General features: G+C 45.1%; 1 protein-coding gene across 50 annotated transcripts in view; it reads right to left on the reverse strand.

The window, feature by feature from the left end:
- Positions 1-19,937, reverse strand: part of LOC117658030 (uncharacterized) — a 131,527-nt gene that overhangs the window by 84,257 nt on the left and 27,333 nt on the right. For all 50 annotated transcript variants that reach the window (XR_015734158.1, XR_015734157.1, XR_015734153.1 and 47 more), the window contains exons 3-4: positions 14,640-14,906; positions 8,982-9,050 (exon numbers count right to left, since the gene is read on the reverse strand). Coding sequence is in view for 38 of the 50 variants with exons in the window: in XM_087893200.1 (XP_087749326.1) it covers positions 8,982-9,050; positions 14,640-14,880 (310 nt within the window). In the remaining 12 variants the exon portion in view is untranslated. The remainder of the gene's footprint in view (positions 1-8,981; positions 9,051-14,639; positions 14,907-19,937) is intronic.

The raw sequence follows: 19,937 nt of genomic DNA on the forward strand, positions 1-19,937 counted from the left end.
GAAACTAGCTAGGACCCTCAGGTCTAACACATTAATTATTCTTTAAATTAATAAACGAGGATGAAAAATGAAGGTGACACCCTACTCTAGGGGGAAATTTTTGGTTCAAAAAAATGGTGTGTGTTCGGATGAAGGCTGCTTTGTGATGGGATCAGAGCAGGACCCAAGATATATTGGGCTTGGGGAAACTCCTAGGTAGCTTCTCCATTAGCAGGTCCAAAGTCTTAACCTGGGAAGAAGACCATATCCACCCTCAACGTTCAAGTGGAAATCAACCTTCAGGATGCTTGTGAATGCAGCTGGGACGTTGGGCTCTACAAGGTTGACATCACAGATGTCAAACTCAAGGCCCATGATGTGGTTGGATCCGGCCCGCGAGGCTGTCCTGGTCTACCCAATGTGAAGAAGGAAGATCAGGCCAACATAACTTTGGCCCAGTCTACCCAATGCGAAGAGGAAAGATGCCAGCAGTTTGGGGAGTGGCATCAAAGTTGGCCATGCCCACCCAACTGGCCACACCCACCCAGTCCTCCCACTCCCCCGGCAAGGTCAACCACAGCCCTGATGCGGCCCTCAATGAAATTGAGTTTGACATCCCTGGTCTACATTCATCTAAGTGCCCCTACCCGATGAAAGAGGAGAAGACCATCCTTTAAATAAGGGCCACCCAGAAGACGTGAGCATTCAATCCCATGGCCTTATCAACTGAAAGAGAAGACCAAAGGGAGATCCCCTCTTCAGGTGGCCTGGCTGTCTCCAACAATGTCCTACCTCAAAAACTTCCAGGTCTGATTTTCCACAAATATCCCACCTCAAAAGCTTCTGGTCTGGTTCTCCACTATTGTCCTACCTCAAATGTTCCGGGCCACCCATAATGGAGAAGCTACCAGGAAGCAGTTCTCCAACTCCTTCCAAAGCTGAAGGATAACTTTGGCAGCTCAATCCAGCCTCCCTGATGCTAGATTTGGGGGGGGGGGTGTCTAAATTTAAAATTGCATTTTGCTGGAAATCTGGTCTAAATTTAAATTGTGTTTCAACCAAGACGGATGCCTTAAGGCAAAAGGACCTCGTTCCTTTTAATAGCAGCGCCGAACATTCGCTCTCTCACCGGTTCTCTCTGTCTCCGTGAGAAATATGAACCTTAATGGAAAATGCATCTCTGCAGAAACAGCGAGCCTTTCCCTGCATAATTCATCCTAGTGTGTGTGTGTGTGTGTGTGTGTGTGTGTGTGTGTGTGTGTCCGCGCCATTTGCAGGAACTACTGACCCCACAAGCATCATCAGCAAATGCTGACACATTCCCCATCTTCAGCCATTCTGGATTTGAGTGAGCTCCGACCTTCGTCACGGAACTCAAACCACATGCGGGGACTCGAACCATCCCTTTACGAGCCAGTGAAAGAAATCGGTAAAAACTGGGTTTTTTATATATATATAAAAATTATTATTATTTTGAAATCATATATTTTTAAAAAGAACGGCCTCAATTGATGGAGAGGCTGAGAATTCCAAATTTAGGACTCGGAAAGAGATGGTTGTTCGGGCTATTTCTGGGCGGAGAGCGGACAGCCAGACAAATTGCAAACGACAAGCTTAAAAACCTCGGGGATCAAAGTTCCTATCAGATCGTCTTGTCAGATCGTCATTTCGGGAAGCGACTCCGAAAAGGTCGGATTGTCGGCTTCCCTTCCTTGCTCAGCCCATCCGATCTGTCGCACCCAAGCTTGATTTGCTTGTGACAAGCCACAAAGAAGAATTTGCAACAACAAACAACACAAAAAAAAGAAAAAAACAGGAGCACAGACATCCCAGAACGAGGAAGGGCCTTCAAGCTGCATTAAAATTGCACGAAGGTTTCGGCTTTGACACAGAGAGGACATCTAGGTCCAAGGTGACCAGGGAAAGGTTGGCTAAAAACAGAAGGTAGATTGTTTCTCCAGGGAAAGCTGTGTTTGGATGGCCTACTTTTTCGAAATCTAAGTTAGAGAAAACTGAGATTGCTCAGGCTTCCTTTGCTATTTAAAAGGGGGACCCTAAAATCCATCTCCTGAACGTGAGAAAGCCGGAGAGGAGATGAGGCTGACAACCGAGTCCCTGTGAGTTTGGGGATGGGGGGGGGGGGGGAGACGAGGCAAAGGAGAAAAGGAAGGGAAAGAGGGATGGTCTTGGAAGAGAGAGAGAACCAAAAGGCATGGAGGAAATTAAAAAGGGGATCAGAAAAAGGGGGGAACCAGAAAAGCAAATGTGCAGCTCGGATATCCGGCAGGGAGAATTATCGGTTAGGCGAAAGAAAGTCTCAACAAGCACTGCGGAGGGAGGGAGGGAAGGAAGGAAGGAGAAAAAGGAATAGGGAGGGAGGAAGAAAGGAACAGGGAGGGAAGAAGGAAGGAGGGTGGAGGGAGGGAGGTGACAGAAAGGGAGGGAGGGAAGAAGGAAGGAGATAGAGGGAAGGAAGGCAAAAGGAGAAGGAGGGAGAGTGGAAGGGAAGAGGAAGAGAAAGAGGAAGAGGAGAAATGAGAGGAGGAAGGAAGGAAGAGGCTGAGGAGGAAGAGGAGAAGGAAAGAAGGAGGAGAGGGAAGAGCATGGAGGAGAAATGAGAAGGAGGAAGAGGAGCAGAATGAGGAAGAGGAGAAGGAGAAATGAGAGAGGAGGAAGACGGGAAGGAAAGAAGGAAGAGGAGGAGCATGGAGGGAGGAGGAGGGGGAAGAGGAGGACAAAGGAGGAGGAGGTGGCCCACCGCAGATCTACCCTCTTCGTTCTTCATTCCCCACAACGTCCAGGCAGGTAAAGGAAGAGCTCTTTAAAGGTCAGAGGACAGGTGGCTTTTAAGTGCAGTGACGGGAAGCAAAGCACGGGTGGTCTCCCATGGAGAGCAGCCCCCCCTGAGGAGGAGGGGGGAGTCTAGATTTCTATAGGAAGGAAGCGAGAAAGGAAGAGAGGAAGAGAGGAAGAAGAGGGGGAAGGCAACAGGAGACAGGGAGAGAACATAAAAGCATTAAGTCATTAGTAAACATGAACATGGGAGGCAATAGCATGGACGATCGCAAGCAAGCGTCAGCCCAGCAAAAGAGAGTAGCAAAGAGGAAGGGGCTTCCCTAAGACAGACATTGCCCGAAAGGGAAACGGCAAGTCAATTGCAGAGAACGTGCAAAACGTGGAGAGCAGTACGCTTTCCTCAGACCACCCATGGGCTGGGTGAAGCAGTCAGATCTGAGCCACCTTCCCCAACTGGAGAAGATTGGGGGGGGGGGGGGGGATAATCTTATACTTTGGCTCATCTGTTTTGTAAAAACTGACTGGAATTAGTCTAGTCAATTTCCAACAAATGTTCTGCGATTCCTGTAGTCAATTCCCAACGAACTGGCTGGGATTAGTCTAGTCAATTTCGAACATGCTGGGATTAGTCTAGTCAATTCCCAATGAATTGGCTGAGATTAGTGTACTCAATTCCCAACAAAGTGACTGGAATTAGTCTAGTCAATTTCCAATATGCTGGGATTAGTCTAATCAACTCCCAACAAATTGGTTGGGGTTTGTGCAGTCAATTCCCAACAAATTGGCTGGGATTAGTCTAGTCAATTCCCAAGAAATTGGCTGGGATTCATGTAGTCAATTCCCACTAACTGACTTGGATCTGTGTAGTCAATTTCCATCAAACCAGCGGGGATTAACATTAATGTACTCAATCCCAATATGCTTGGATTTGGGTAGTCAATTCCCAACAACCCAGCTGGGGTAAGTCTAGTCAATTTCCAACATGCTGGGATTTCTGTAGTCAATTTCCAATATTTTTGAAGACTGTTGGGAGAGGGAGGGATGGAAGCAAAGCTCTGAATATCTTGGATTTTGTGGTTACTGAATTAATACGGACATTGAAAGAGAAGCAACGTTAGTCTAGGATGGAAAGTACAGTATTCTATTTTCCAACTCACAAGTGTTATTAGATTTTGTGAGCGGCCCATGGCTTCCACCACGTCTGTTCTGAGAAGAGTCCTGGTTGATGGTGGCTTACCTGATCTCACCCTTGACCCTCCCAAAGTGCAAAGATAGTGAACAGAGTTGTGAATTTGACAACAGCACTTTGAGCAGCTCAATGATCGGAAGATCACTGGAGCTTAAGCTGTGTCCATCAGATCCATAAACCAGGAATCTATGACGCTGGGAGTCAAACACTTGTAGGACCTTGTGGGTTCCAAGCAAGCAGATGTAGAACTCATGTCTACCCCAGGAAAATTTCCCAGATGTCCCCGCCAGACAATCCCAAAGCAGCAGCAATGGCCCAGGCCAACCTCCCGACACTACACACAAAGACAAACATGAAACACACATCACAACTCCAGGACCCAGAAGGCAAATGAGAAGATAGAAGATTCTTCCTCAACTATCAATGCTCTAAAATGTCCTGAAAGGTGAAGACCGGCCTTCAAACTCTGCCCCCATTTTATACCCTCCAAAGAATCTTTAATTTTCGTTTTGTTTTTCACCCATTTTAAAAAACCCCAAGCGTTTCAGGATTGGAAGGGTTAGCTGGTGGCTCCTTTCTTTTCCCCAGCAGGAGCTGGAGCTAAGGATGGGAACTCAACCCTGCCATCAATTTTCTAAAACGTCCTGGGAACGACCGGCCAAGAAGTCTTCAAACTCTGTCCCTGTTTTGTACCCTCCAAAGAACCTTAATTTTTTCCCCCCACTTGTGTTAGAAGTACCGAAGCGTTTCAGGGTTGAAAGGGTGAGCTCAAGCTAAGGATGGGAACTCAACTCTCCCGAATGGCAGATCTCAGGTCTCGAACGTGGACTTCCAAATCTCGTGTCTGGTGTTCCAACCACTTGAGCCGACGTGCTTCTTCTTCCCAAGAAGTGAGCTGGACTTTGAGGAACCCCTTCCCTCCCTTCCATATCTCTCTAAGCTTAGTTGCAACTCTCAGTCTGTATTTTTCTAACACACAAAGAAAAAAAAACCTCAATCACAAAGTTGTCGCTCTGCTTTGAACCAGTTGACTTGAATTTGGGGAGATCAATAAACTAAGGAATGACCCAAGTTGGGTCAGGTGTCCCTTTTTCTTCATCACTTGGGGGATGACCTCGGAGTGGTGCGGTGGCCCAGAGGTGGAGCTCTCGCCTCACAATCAGGAGGCTGTGAGTTCGATCCTAGATAGAGGCAGGTATTTCTCTCTCTGGACACACTGAGAATATATCGGTTGAACAAAACTCCTCATTGGCGACAGGGAAGGGCATCCGGCCATTAAAACACTCTGCTAGCTCCATTCAGTTACCCAGACTCCACCCCGCAAGGGATTATGGGGTTGTTAAAAGAAGATGATGATGGTGACTTGGGTGATGACTTCAGTAGAATCGGATGTCCCTATTTTGCTGGTCTTGGAATAAGGAACCTGGGACCTCTTGAATGATACAAGGAAGCCCATCCCATCTTTCTTCAGTCAGTTGAAGTACGTTGGGACAACCTAATTCTCAACTAAACCAGATTCTCCAGATGTTCTTCTGCAACTGGACCACTTCTACTTCTCAGAAACACCTCCTCTTTGAGTCTCATCCTTTATCTCTCTAACCATACTTGGGACCTTGGCAATCATCTGCCCCAACATACCCCATGTCCACCAATCTTATTTCTCCTCTCTTGATGCCCATGGCCAACACACACGAAAACCTCCCAGGCTTAGCAGGGCCTCCATTATCTTACTCCAACTCACAAAATGGTGCCTGGTCAGAAATCATTCGCGGAAAAATGTAAGCTCAAGACCAGGATAAAGTCCTCAAAACGTTGGAGGAGACAACAATAAGGTTTTTGAGGAACCAAGAGTGATTCCTACTTAAAACAGGATCTTGTTGTCTCAACCACTTCAGACCAGTAGAGTCAAGAACAGGGTGGGGTGGGGGGGCTATGAAGCCCAAATTCTAAACAGTACAGGCCACATCTCACAATGCTGGTTAGAAGAACCACAATCTGCTTCTTTGCCCAGTTGGTAAGGCTTGAAGTCCACAGCCACCAGCTGTGACCACCAGCTGGAAGAAGGTTGGCACAGAAAAATACATCTACAAACACATCCTTAGATGGCAGAAGACTCCATAAAACCTTAATTTTCTTCAGGAAGATGACTCCCCATCTCAAAACTATCTTCTTCAAGGAGAAATCATCTACGTTGATACAGCAGAGGATTGGATTAGAAGACCTCCAAGGTCCCTTCCAAGTATGTATTTCTTTTAAGGGTTACCTGCTTAAGAAGGAGGTTGGACTAGAAGACTTCCAAGGTCCTTTCCATTACTCCATGGTTCTGTTAAGGGTTTATGATCAAGCTGGGGGCTGGACTAGAAGACCTCCAAGGTCCCTTCCAACTCTGCATTTCTATGATGCTTTGAGGGTCTCCTGCTTGAGCAACGGGATGGTCTCTTCCAAACCTGTATTCCTCTAATTACGAATTGTGAGTACCCATGAACGCACACCAGTTGCAGTCCAACACACGCCCCATAACACCTAACAAATCTAACACCTCAAACTCTCTGTACCAGAAATACAGGAAGTCCTTGACTTACGACATTTCATTTAGTGACCGTTTTAAGTTACAACGGCACTGGAAAAAGCGACCTATGACCCTTTTTCACACTTAACGACCGTTGCAGCATCCCCATGGTCATGTCCTCAAAATGTTTGGCCATCAGCTCGTATTTAAGACGGTCGCAGTGACCCGTGGAAACGTGATCCCTTTTTGCGACCTTCTGACAAGTCCACAGGGAAGCCGGATTCACTTAACGACCGTTTGACTGACTTCAAAAACGCAGCAATTCACTTAAGAACCGCAGCGAGAAAATCCGTAAAATGGGTTGACGAACGTTTTTCTTAGTGACATAAATTTGGGGCTCCATTGTTGTCATAACTTGAGGGCTTTCTGTACTGAGGTGTATCTTCCTTCTCACTTAACCACCGTCTCGCTGAACAACACAAATTGTGGGCTCAACCGCCGTCGTAAGTTGAGGACTTGCTGTAAGCATCAAAAAAACAGGGGGGGGGGTTGGCGATCTGACTAGGAGCAGCTTTCTCTGAAAGCCGGTTTATGGTCCATGAGGTAAAAATCTCTTGTCGCCTTACAAGAGAGAGCAGCATTCGCTAATTCTCGGCAGAAAATCGGTCCTTAAGAAGAAAATCCTTCCCAAAACGGAAGGAAGAACATAAGCCGTCGCTATTTTTAAATAAGCTGTCCATAAATGGGTCAGCTAGAAACCAGCTTTCACTCCGGAAGATTGAAGGGGGGAAAAAAAACGCGGCATCGCAGGAGATCACAGAAAGCCTCCGAAAAATACTGGATTTTTACCCCAAAGGTGCCTTTTTCCAAGAGGCAACTGGACTTTCTGGTTTTTCTTTGAAGACATTTCGCTTCTCATCCAAGAAGCTTCTTCAGCTCTGACTGATCCATTTCCCACCATTCAGTCAGAACTGAAGAAGCTTCTGGGATGAGAAGCGAAATGCCTTCAAAGAAAAAAAACAGAAAGTCCAGTTGCCTCTTGAAAAAAAGTACTTTTCGAACAACCTGGATAGACTAGAGAATCTCCAAAGACATTGAATTTTTATTTTTATTTTTATTTTTATCCGGCTCTTGCCAAGTGAACATTTAGATTCACGAAGTTGAGGATGGGGACGATTTCAGAACGGAAGGGGGGGAAAAAAGAATTATTTCTTTTCCTCCTTTTGAAATCATCCCCATCCTCAACTCCGTCAGTCAAAATGTTGACTTTGACTGGAGACGGAGAAAAAAAAATAAAAACTCAACAGGATAAAATCCAATGAAAAATAAATCAAAATAAAAGTTCAACAGAATTGAGGAAAAATTCGAGAATTTTTTTTTTCCGTTGATTTTCCAGAGGGAAAATTGGACATTTTATCCCGATTTTCAACTCGGCGTCGAAAGGAAGCATTCGTTCTATCTTTGGAAGAAGTTGGAAGTTGTGTATGCAGGTGGTCCTCGGACTTACGACCACAACAGAGCCTCACATTTATGTCGCTAAGGGAGACGTTTGTTCAGGGAGCTTTGCCAAATTGTATAACCTTTCTGGCCACCGTCGTTAAGTGAATCGCTGCGGCGGTAATGTTAGTAGCATGGTTGTTAAGCGGATCTGGCTTTCTGCTTGTCGGGAATGTCGCAAAAGGGGAGAACTCATTCATTTAACAACAGAGATTTTGGGCTTGACTGCGATTGTAAGTTGAGGACTATATCTGTATTTGTATTTTTCAGAGTTTTATCCTTACACTCTCTAACCTTTCTACTGCTTGTAACTTAATATTGTTGTTTTTATCGGTAAAACGTCATAAAATTATTTGAGAAAGCAACTATATATAATAAAACATTTGAGCGGAGAAGAGTTTTGTGGGGTGAAGGGAATGTGAGGAAGTCAAGCATCTTCTCAAGGCGGCCATTTTAACTGATGTGGACTTCAACTCCCAGAATTTCCTAGCTGTCATTGAGTGGACTTCAATTCCCAGAATGCACCACCCTGTATGCTGGGAGTTGAAGTCCACACCTCTTAAAGTGACCACGGTTGAGAAACTCCATTCCAGAATCCTTGCCTTCCTGACTTCTTCCTCAAAGCAGGCGATCCTGAGGGATTCTCAGCCTTGAAGTCTACAATTGTTAAGAGAATTCTGGGAATTGAAGTCCACACACCTTGTCATTGTTTGAGAAACGCTCTGCTGGACTAAACCTCACAACATTGTCACACAACGTCCAAAATTGACAACGTTGACCCCGCCCAGAGCCACCAACCTTGAAGGACATCAAACATGAGTTCCCACCAAAGCCCGATCCATCAAAAAATCTAAATTATTGAGGCCGGCAGACAAGGGACCGGAGGAAAGACTTCGTGCTTCCCAGGTAGTCTACCTTCACACATACAACACGTCACAGATGTGTCAGCAGCGACATGCAAATGAGGAAGCAGCTCTGGAGCGTATGGAGAACGTCAACCCAACGTCTTACCTTGTCGGCTCGCCTCCAGGCCATGATCCCCGTTCTCAACCACGGCAGCTGGTCCAGTTGCAGTGGGACCTAGAAGAGAGATGTCTACATCAGTTGGGGGGCACTTAGGACCTGGGGGACCCCAATTTTCTGCCCCAAAGACCTTGACCAGCTCAAGGTTGGAGCTTCTGCTCAGATGGCACAACAGCCAAGTTTCTCCTCCAGATGTTGCCATCAATCATCTGTCTAAATCTACATTTCCAAATCTTTCTGAATCTCCTTCTGAAGGAGATTTAGGATCCATCTTTACACTTAGTCTTCGATTTACGACCCCAACTTGCCGTTGCTAAGCGAGACAGTTGTTAAGTGAGCTCTACATGGTTAAACGAATCAGGGCAATGGTTAAGTTGATGACACGGTTGTTAAGTGAACCTGACTTCCCCGCTGAGCTGGCTCGTCGGGAGGTCACAAAAAAGGATCACGAGACGCTGCCACCGTCATAAATAAGAGTCCGTTGCCGAGCAACCGAATTTTGACCACAGGGGCGCTGCCACGGTCGTGTAATAAAAGGGTCATCGGTCGCTTTTTGCAGTGGGGTTGCAAAATGCAAACGGTCGCTAAACGAATAGCTGTTAAAGGATACGATGATGGTAATAATTCCCATAAGTCAACCCCAGAGGAAGATCTGCAGGAGGAGGAGACCACAAATTCAAGAGCTTTTACGATGCCCCCTCAGGATTTAAAGTACTTGAAGCATCTGATTTCTCTTCTTTGCTGCCTTCTGGGTTAGTTCTCTTTGCCATCTTGGTTTAATGTTGGGTTTCGTTTAAAGTTTTTTTTTTTTTTTTTACATTTTGTGCATTGCCTAGAGCTGCTGGGAGTTGGCAGGGGAATGTATATCAATATGTCTATGTCTATATGTTCAAATAATCATGATTGTAGGGTCCTCGGGGCTCTCTGAGCTAGATGGTTTTCTTGCAGACGTTTCATGACCCAACTAGCAAACATCATCAGTGCCAGAAGGGAGGAGGAGGAGAAGAGAGAGGAGGAGGAGAGGGAGAGAGGAAGGAAGCACAATGAAAGGGAGGAGGAGGAGGAGGAGGAGGAAGAGGGGGAAGAGGAAGAGAAGGAGAGGGAGGGAGGGGGAGGAAGAGGAGGAGGAGAAAGGAGGAGGAAGAGGAAGAGGAGGAGAGGGAGGGGGAGGAAGAAGAGGAAGAGAAAGGAGGAGGAAGAAGAGGAGGAAGAGGAGGAGAGGGAGGGAAGAGGAGGAAGAGAAAGGAGGAGGAGGAAGAGGAGAGGGAGGGAGGGGGAGAAAGAAGAGGAGGAGAAAGGAGGAGGGGAAGAGGAGGAGAGGGAGGGGGAAGAAGAGGAGGAAGAGGAAGAGGAGGAGAGGGAGGGAGGGGGAGGAAGAATAGAAGGAGGAGGAAGAGGAGGAGGAAGAGGAGGAAGAGGAAGAGGAGGAGAGGGAGGGAGAGGGAGGAAGAGGAGGAGAAAGGAGGAGGAAGAAGAGGAGGAAGAGGATGAGGAGAGGGAGGGAGGGGGAGGAAGAGGAGGAGGAAGAGGAGGAGGAGAGGGAGGAGGAAGAGAGGAGGAGAGGGAGAGAGGGAAGAAGAGGGGGAGGACAATGAGGAAGACTGTGGGGTCCTTGTTGCTCTCTGGTCTGGGTGCTTTTCTTACAGACGTTTCATGACCCAACTAGCGAACATCATCAGTGCCAGGAGGGAGGGGGAGGGGGAGAGGGAGAGGGAAGAAGAGGAGAGGGAGAGAGGAGAGGAAGGGAGCACAGTGGAAGGGAGAAAGAGAAGAAGAGAAGGGGGAGGAAAGAGAGGAAAGGGAAGGAGGGAGGAAAAAGAAAAGGAGGAGGAGGAGGGAGGAAGATGAAGGTGCTCTCTGATCTGGATGCTTTTCCTACAGACGTTTCATGACCCAAATAGGGAACAGCATCAGTGCTTCTCCGTTGAAACCAATTTGCCAGACACCCGTAACTACGCTTCCAATTGTATTCATTCCTCTCCCGCCACAAGCAAACCACCACCACGTCACTGTTCCAACACCAGGATTTAAGTCATTGCGTCTCCTGCCAGATGCCGGGTTTCTAATCTCCGATGCTCCCCGGGTGGCGAGAAGGAGGCCATGCAACGTTCATCCGACACAAATTACCGCCTCCCCCCCCTCAAAAAAATCCCTCCGGATTATGTAACGGAGAAACTAAGAGGATTAGGACAAACCTATCAAACCGAGATGCCGCGAGTCGCGTCGCGAAGGCAGGTGGCCGAACTCGGTTCAATCCTCTTTGCAGTGTGTGTGTGTGTGTGTGTGTGTGTGTGTGTGAGAGAGAGAGAGAGAGAGAACAAAAATCCAACGTTTGAGGGGCACGCGGGAAATATCAGTCAATCCCGTCCGAGGCTCTCGAACACCGCCAGATTTTTGCAAAAGAGATTGGGCGCATGCTGGATCCACACGACAACAGGCGATGTGTTTTGTTGGAAAAGGTTACACAACGGCACGTGTGTTAAGAGATGCGCTTTTTGGGTAGCTTCTCCGCGGCGGGGCAAAGCCCAAATACCAACAAAACGATAAAAACGAACTGTAGGGTGGTTGGTGGATTCTGAGCTTGGTGGTGTTCTTGCAGACATTTCGGGACCCAACTAGGTAACATCATCAGTGCTAGGAGGGAGTGGGGAGGGAGTGGAGAGAGGAGGGAGAAAGGAGGAGGAGGAGGAGGAGGGAGGAGGGGGAGGAGGAGGAGAAGGAGGAAGAGAAGGAGGAGGAAGAGGAGAAGGAGGAGGAAGAGGACGAAGACAAGGAGGAGGAAGAAGAGAAGGAGGAGAAGGAGGAAGAAGAGAAGGAGGAGAAGGAGGAGGAAGAGGAGGAGAAGGAGGAAGAGGAGGAGGAAGAGGAGGAGGGGACGAGAAGGAGGAGGGGAGGAGGAGGAAGAAAAAGAGGAGGAGGAAGAGGAGGAGGAGGAGGAGGAAGAGGAGGAGAAGGAAGAAGAGGAGGAGGACGAAGAGGAGGAGGAGAAGGAGGAAGAGGAGGAGGAGAGGAGGGGAGGAGGAGGAAGAGGAAGAGGAGGGGACGAGAAGGAGGAGGAGGGGAGGAGGAAGAAGAAGAAGAGGAGGAAGAGAAGGAAGAGAAAGAGGAAGAGGAGGAAGAGGAGGAGGAGAGCAGGAGGAGGAGGAGGAAGAGGAGCAGGAGGAAGAGGAGGAGGAGGGGAGGAGGAGGAGAAGCAGGAAGAGAAGGAGGAAGAGAAGGAGAAGGAGGAGGAAGAGGAGGAGGAGGAAGAGAAGGAGAAGGAAGAGAAGGAGGAGAAGGAGGAAGAGAAGAAGGAGGAAGAGGAGGAGAAGGAGGGAGAGAAGGAGGAGGAAGGGAGGAGGAGGAAGAGGAAGAGGAGGAGGAGGAAGAGGAGGAGGGGAGGAGGAGGAGGAGGAGGAGGAGAACTGTAGGGTCCTTTTTGCTCTCTGTGCTTGGTGGCTTTCTCACAGACATTTCATGACCCTACTAGGTAACATCATCAGTGTCAGAAGGGAGTGAGCATTGCAGAGAAGAAGAGGGGGAGGAGGAGGAGGGAGGAGGAGGAGGAGGAGGAGGAGGAGGAGGATTGTAGAGTCCTTGATGCTCTCTGATCTTGGTGGTTTTCTTGCAGATGTTTCGAGACCCAACTAGGCAATGTCATCAGTGCTAGGAGGGAGTGGGGTTTGTGGAGTAGAGGAGGAGGAGGACTGCAGGGTCCTTAGTGTTCCTTGGGATGACAGTCACAGTGGCACGGGGTCATGCATCAAGCAGGAAGCCAGATTTACTTAACAACCCTGCTCCTAACTGAGCCATTGCAGCAATTCACTTAACAACGGCAGGTGAAAAAAAAAATCGTGCAATGGCTCCCAACTCACTTAACAACCGTCTCGCTTAGCCAAGGAAATTTTAGGTTCCATTGTGTTTGTAATTGGAGGACGATCTATATCGCAGTTACGTCAATAAAAGCGAAAGGTGATAAATTGGTTTGAGGCCTATTTTTTAAACCGTGTTATCCTTCACGTTTGATGTCGAGATATTATAAAAATAAAAAATATCAAATAAAAAGCCACATTCCCTGGGAAAAAGCTTGCCAGAAAATGGCCCAAAAAATTATCCTCTCTAATATTCCTATAAGCGTCGCAGTTCACTGAGCAGCACTAAATATATCCGTTCAACCGTTTCTTGGCTAAATTATGGTGCGATTAGAGCTTATTAAAAAGGAAAACCCGGAGGAAATGGGAGCCAGCCGGATAATGGCACCCGTGGAAATGAATTTAATTTATTTTTCTTCTCTTGATTGGAGAAAGCCTGGAGGAGGAGAAGGAAAGGATGCATACAAAATGAACAGGAAAAAATTCTAGGATTTAGAAAGGATTTCAAAGCAATGAGATCACCGAAGCCGGCAATTTGCCAATGGCAGGATGTCTCCGTGCAAAGCAATGAGCAAATCAGATAGACTGCCATGGTCTGGAGAAGATTCAGAGGAAGCCAGAAATAAAAAACAAAGAGGGGAAAAAAGATTTTTTTTAAACCAATCAACTGATACTACAAGGTCAGAGTTAAGGTTCCTCTTGTTCAAAAATTCAAAGCGAAACCCCTGGTCAGGGCAGGAGCTGCTGGGGATAAAACAGATTATTAGGGCCAAAAACATTATTTCTGTGGGGCCTGTGGCTTTCTTGCAGACATCTCAGGACCCAAATAGGGAACATCATCAGGGATGGCAGAGAGGAGGGATTTGACAGGGGGAGGAGGAGGAGGAGGGAGGATGGGGAGGAGGAGGAGGAGGAAGTGGAGGAAGACTGCAAGGTTCGTGATGCTCTCTGAGCTTGGGGGTGTTTCTTGCAGACATTTCATGACCCAACTAGGTAATAACATCAGTGCTAGATAGGACTGTATATAAAAGACAGAACAAACCCACCTTTCTTCTGATGCTGATGACATTACCGAGTTGGGTCATGAAATATCTCCAAGAAAACCCCCAAGCTCAGACCTCCTCTTCCTCCTCCTCCTTCCAAACTCTTTTCCTTTCTAGCACTGATGCTGTTCCCTAGCTGGGTCATGAAACGTCTACAAGGGAACCACCAAACTCTGAGAGCGCCAAGGACCCTACAGCCTCCTCCTCCTCCTCCTCTTCCTCTTCCTCCTCCTCCCTTCTAGCAATGATGATGTTCCCTACTTGGGTCATGAAATATTCACGCGAGAAAACAAGGAAGGATCTTCCTGAGCTCCCGGTCACTTCTTCTAGAATCATTTCCACTTACAACCATTTGTTTACCGAGTGTTCGAACTTACACCAACACTGGAAAAAAAAGTGACTTGCGGCCAGTTCTCGGACTTACAACCGCTGCCGTATCTCTGTGGTCACATGATCGAAATCTGAAGCAGTTGACATGGATTTATGACGGTGGCATACGCGATCCCCTTTCTCAACCTTCCAACAAGCAAAGTCAACGGGGCGCAAATTAGATTCGCTTAACGACCACCTAGTTCCCTTAACAATGCTAACATAAAACGGGGCAAAGCTCTTGGAACGACTGCCTTGCTTAATCACGGAAATGTTGGCACTCAAATTTGTGATCGTATGACGTAATCCAACTTCGTGTTCCGTTGACCCCCCTCGTCCCGCCCGACGCCCGACCATACTCCCGCCCGCGTCCGGACACTCACGCTCCCGAGGAACATTCTCAACCCGCGGTCTGGCTTTCGCCTCCTGGTTCCCAGCCTTCGGGTCGTCGTCATCGTCGAGGAGAGGAACATAATCTGTCTTGCCCACTTTTTCTCCGATCACGTCGTCAAACTTCTCGGCTTCCAAGGTGGCCATGAAATCCCGCTTCACTTCCTCTTCGATTTGGGGAGGGGGCTCGGTCAACGCATCGGCCAGGCTGAGGTTTTGCTCCATGTCCGCCATGTTGCCACGCCCTTTCTGATCAAACTCTGGAAAAAAAGAAGGAAGAGAAGGAAAGAAGGAGAAGATCAAAAATCCAATCGACATTTCAAATCAGTGTTTAAAATTTACAGACGATTAAGAATCAAAGATGCAAACTCCAGACAGAGAGAGAGAGAGAGAGAGTAGGGAATCAGGCACGAAATACGAGATGCACACGTGAAGTTTCAATTAAACTGATTTGTTGCTGAAAGTCTGTGCACAGGAATATTTCAACTAAACTTATTGCTAAAATTTATTGCAAAATTTATTGCTGATTCATTGCTAAAATTCTATGCACAGGAATCTTTCAGCTAAACCAATTTATTACTGAAAGACTACAGGCAGGAATCTTTCAACTAAATTGATTTATTGCTAAAAGCTTCCCGCATGGGAATCTTTCAACTAATGGTAAGCACCTACTAGAGTGAGATAAGGCTCCCCAGAATACAAGGAGACTTAGTTCGCTTGTGACTATGTAAGGATTCTAGGTTGATGCCTGTTTTAACTCTCACCATGGGTTCTCTGTCATTCCTTCCACAAACAAATTTAGTTTCAGACAGTAATAAAGTTGTCCTTGACTTACAACCATTCGTTTAGCGAATGGTTGTTATAAAGGCACTGAAAAAAGTGACTTACACCCTGTCCTAATAAATACAGGTCATGAAAAGTTTGCAAGAAAGCACCAAGCTCAGAGAGCACCCAAGGACCCCACAATCCTAGTCCTCCTCCTCTCCTTCTAGGACTGATGGCGTTCCCTAGTTCGGTCACGAAACTTCCGCAAGAAAAACACCCATTTCCGAGAGTACCAAGGACCCCACAGTTCAACCCTGAGCCGCAAATTCTCTGCCAGAGGAAAGACCTCGAGATGGACGTTCTTCGAGAAACACGCAGAAGGAGACGCCGAAGGAAAGAAGCAGGCATAAACAACCGGCACGAAAGGAGAAGAACCAAGGAGACGAAACCCCAAAGGTCTTCTGAACTCCCGAAGGAAGACGCAAATAACGTCCCAATGCTGATGCAGCTTGGAAAAGCAGCGGAAACACCTACTCCAGAGATCCTCACAGCAGAGAGAGCAAAAGTCTCCTCGTATGAGCATCAAAGGTGGTTGGCCGAATGTCAAAACTCGTGTCTACTTTGATTGTGTGTGCCTCGTCTCAAAAGATCCACGTTTGCAGGAGGCTTCGAACTGGAAAACAGTTTTGGCGTACTTCTAAAACTTCTGTATACTTCTAACATCTTGGTACAGTTGAAACGCATCTACATTTTTTTTTTTTTAATTTGATTTATATGCCGCCCTTCTCCGGAGACTCAGGGCGGCTTACAATGCGTTAAGCAATAGCCTTCATCCTTTTGTATATTTATACAAAGTCAGCTTATTGCCCCCACAAACTGGGTCCTCAATTTACCCAATTTAAAATGTAAAATACATTTTAATGTATTTTAATTCATTCTTCCATCCGTTTTGTAAACCTGTAACCCATTTGGAGTCAACCTTATAGGGCAGGTAGATGGCATGCTCTCAATTTAATGAATGTAAATTGAGAGCAAACCTCCCTCCCTCCTAGCACTGATGATGATGCCTAGTTCAGTCATGAAACTCAGAGAGCACCAAGGACTTCACAGCCCTCCTTCTCCTTCTCGTCCAACATCTCCTCCTTCCACTGTTTCAGGACCCAAAAATGTTACCTCTGAAATGTCTGCAAAAAAGAATCAAAATTGTAGAGCACCAAGGACCTCACAGGTTAGATAAGACAGACAGAATCAGATTATACAGATAGAGAGAGAGATGGATGAAGGTAGACAGGCAGAGAAATAAATGACTGATACAAATACAGAATGGAATGGAATGGAATGGAATGGAATGGAATGGAATGGAATGGAATGGAATGGAATGGAATGGAATGGAATGGAATGGAATGGAATAGAATAGAATAGAATAGAATAGAATAGAATAGAATAGAATAGAATAGAATAGAATAGAATAGAATAGAATAATGAATGGATGATTGGATAAATAAATGATTGATACTAAATAGAAGATTGGATGGATGGACGGACGATTGATACAAATCATCCAATTGATACAAATACTATAAATATACATATAGGTGATTGATACAAACACATACTAAATAGAATATAAATGAATAGATAGATGATTGATACAAATATTAAATAAAAAATAGATACAGATGAACAGATAGACAGACAGAAATAGATGGATAGACACAGAAAGAAAGAAAGAAAAAAGATAGGTAGGTAGGTAGGTAGATAGATAGATAGATAGATAGATAGATAGATAGATAGATAGATAGATACCCTGTTTTCCCCTAAAATAAGACATTCCCTGATAATAAGCCCAATTGGGCTTTTGAGCGCCTGGCAATAAGGCCAAGCGCTTATTTCAGGGTTCAAAAAATATAAGACAGGGTCTTATTTTCTGGGAAACATGGTAGATATAGATAGATAGATAGATAGATGATAGATAGATAGATAAATGATAGATAGATACCCTGTTTCCCCTAAAATAAGACATTCCCTGATAATAAGCCTAATCGGGCTTTTGAGCGCATGGCAATAAGGCCAAGCTCTTATTTTAGGGTTCAAAAAAATATAAGACAGGGTCTTATTTTCGGGGAAACATGGTATCTTATCTATCTATCTACCTATCTATCTATCCATCCATCCATCCACCATAGATACCGTAGATAGACAGATAGGTAGATGGAAGGGTAGGTAGGTAGGTAGGTAGGTAGGTAGGTAGGTAGGTAGGTAGGTAGGTAGATAGATAGATAGATAGATAGATAGATAGATAGATAGATAGATAGATAGATACCCTGTTTCTCCCAGAATAAGACATCTCCTGATAATGTGCCCAATTGAGCTTTTGAGCGCCTGGCAATACGGTCAAGCGCTTATTTCAGGGTTCAAAAAATATAAGACAGGGTCTTATTTTTAGGGAAACATGGTTATCTATCAATCTATCTATCTATCTATCTATCTATCTATCTATCTATCTATCTATACATCTATACTTCCATCCATCCACCGTAGATACTGTAGATAGATAGATAGGTAGATGGACTGATAGATAAATAGATAGATAGGTAGATAGATAGATAGATAGATAGATAGATAGATAGATAGATAGATAGATACCCTGTTTTCCCCTAAAATAAGACATTCCCTGATAATAAGCCCAATTGGGCTTTTGAGCGCCTGGCAATAAGGCCAAGCGCTTATTTCAGGGTTCAAAAAATATAAGACAGGGTCTTATTTTCGGGGAAACATGGTAGATATAGATAGATAGATAGATATATGATAGATAGATAGATAAATGATAGATAGATACCCTGTTTCCCCTAAAATAAGACATTCCCTGATAATAAGCCTAATCGGGCTTTTGAGCGCCTGGCAATAAGGCCAAGCGCTTATTTCAGGGTTCAAAAAATATAAGACAGGGTCTTATTTTCGGGGAAACATGGTAGATATAGATAGATAGATAGATAGATAGATAGATAGATAGATAGATAGATGATAGATAGATAGATAAATGATAGATAGATACCCTGTTTCCCCTAAAATAAGACATTCCCTGATAATAAGCCTAATCGGGCTTTTGAGCGCATGGCAATAAGGCCAAGCTCTTATTTTAGGGTTCAAAAAAATATAAGACAGGGTCTTATTTTCGGGGAAACATGGTATCTTATCTATCTATCTACCTATCTATCTATCCATCCATCTATCCACCATAGATACCGTAGATAGACAGATAGGTAGATGGACGGTTAAATAGATTGATTGATAGATATAGATAGATAGATGGATGGATGAATGATAGGTACATAAATAGATAGGTATGGATGATAGATAGATAGATATGGAAGGGTGGGTAGGTAGGTAGGTAGGTAGGTAGGTAGGTAGGTAGGTAGGTAGGTAGATAGATAGATAGATAGATAGATAGATAGATAGATAGATAGATAGATAGATAGATACCCTGTTTCTCCCAGAATAAGACATCTCCTGATAATGAGCCCAATTGAGCTTTTGAGCGCCTGGCAATACGGTCAAGCGCTTATTTCAGGGTTCAAAAAATATAAGACAGGGTCTTATTTTTAGGGAAACATGGTTATCTATCAATCTATCTATCTATCTATCTATCTATCTATCTATCTATCTATACATCTATACTTCCATCCATCCACCGTAGATACTGTAGATAGATAGATAGGTAGATGGACTGATAGATAAATAGATAGATAGATAGATAGATAGATAGATAGATAGATACCCTGTTTTCCCCTAAAATAAGACATTCCCTGATAATAAGCCCAATTGGGCTTTTGAGCGCATGGCAATAAGGCCAAGCTCTTATTTTAGGGTTCAAAAAAATATAAGACAGGGTCTTATTTTCGGGGAAACATGGTATCTTATCTATCTATCTATCTACCTATCTATCTATCCATCCATCTATCCACCATAGATACCGTAGATAGACAGATAGGTAGATGTACGGTTAAATAGATTGATTGATAGATATAGATAGATGGATGGATGGATGATAGGTACATAAATAGATAGGTATGGATGATAGATAGATAGATATGGAAGGGTAGGTAGGTAGGTAGGTAGGTAGGTAGGTAGGTAGGTAGGTAGATAGATAGATAGATAGATAGATAGATAGATAGATAGATAGAAAGATAGATACCCTGTTTCTCCCAGAATAAGACATCTCCTGATAATGAGCCCAATTGAGCTTTTGAGCGCCTGGCAATACGGTCAAGCGCTTATTTCAGGGTTCAAAAAATATAAGACAGGGTCTTATTTTCAGGGAAACATGGTTATCTATCAATCTATCTATCTATCTATCTATCTATCTATCTATCTATCTATACATCTATACATCCATCCATCCACCGTAGATACTGTAGATAGATAGATAGGTAGATGGACTGATAGATAAATAGATAGATAGATAGATAGATAGATAGATAGATAGACAGATACCCTGTTTCCCCTAAAATAAGACATATCCTGAT

The sequence above is a fragment of the Pantherophis guttatus genome, chromosome 4 (genome assembly GCF_059756535.1).
Source record: "Pantherophis guttatus breed Tessera chromosome 4, ASM5975653v1, whole genome shotgun sequence".
NCBI lineage: Eukaryota > Metazoa > Chordata > Lepidosauria > Squamata > Colubridae > Pantherophis > Pantherophis guttatus.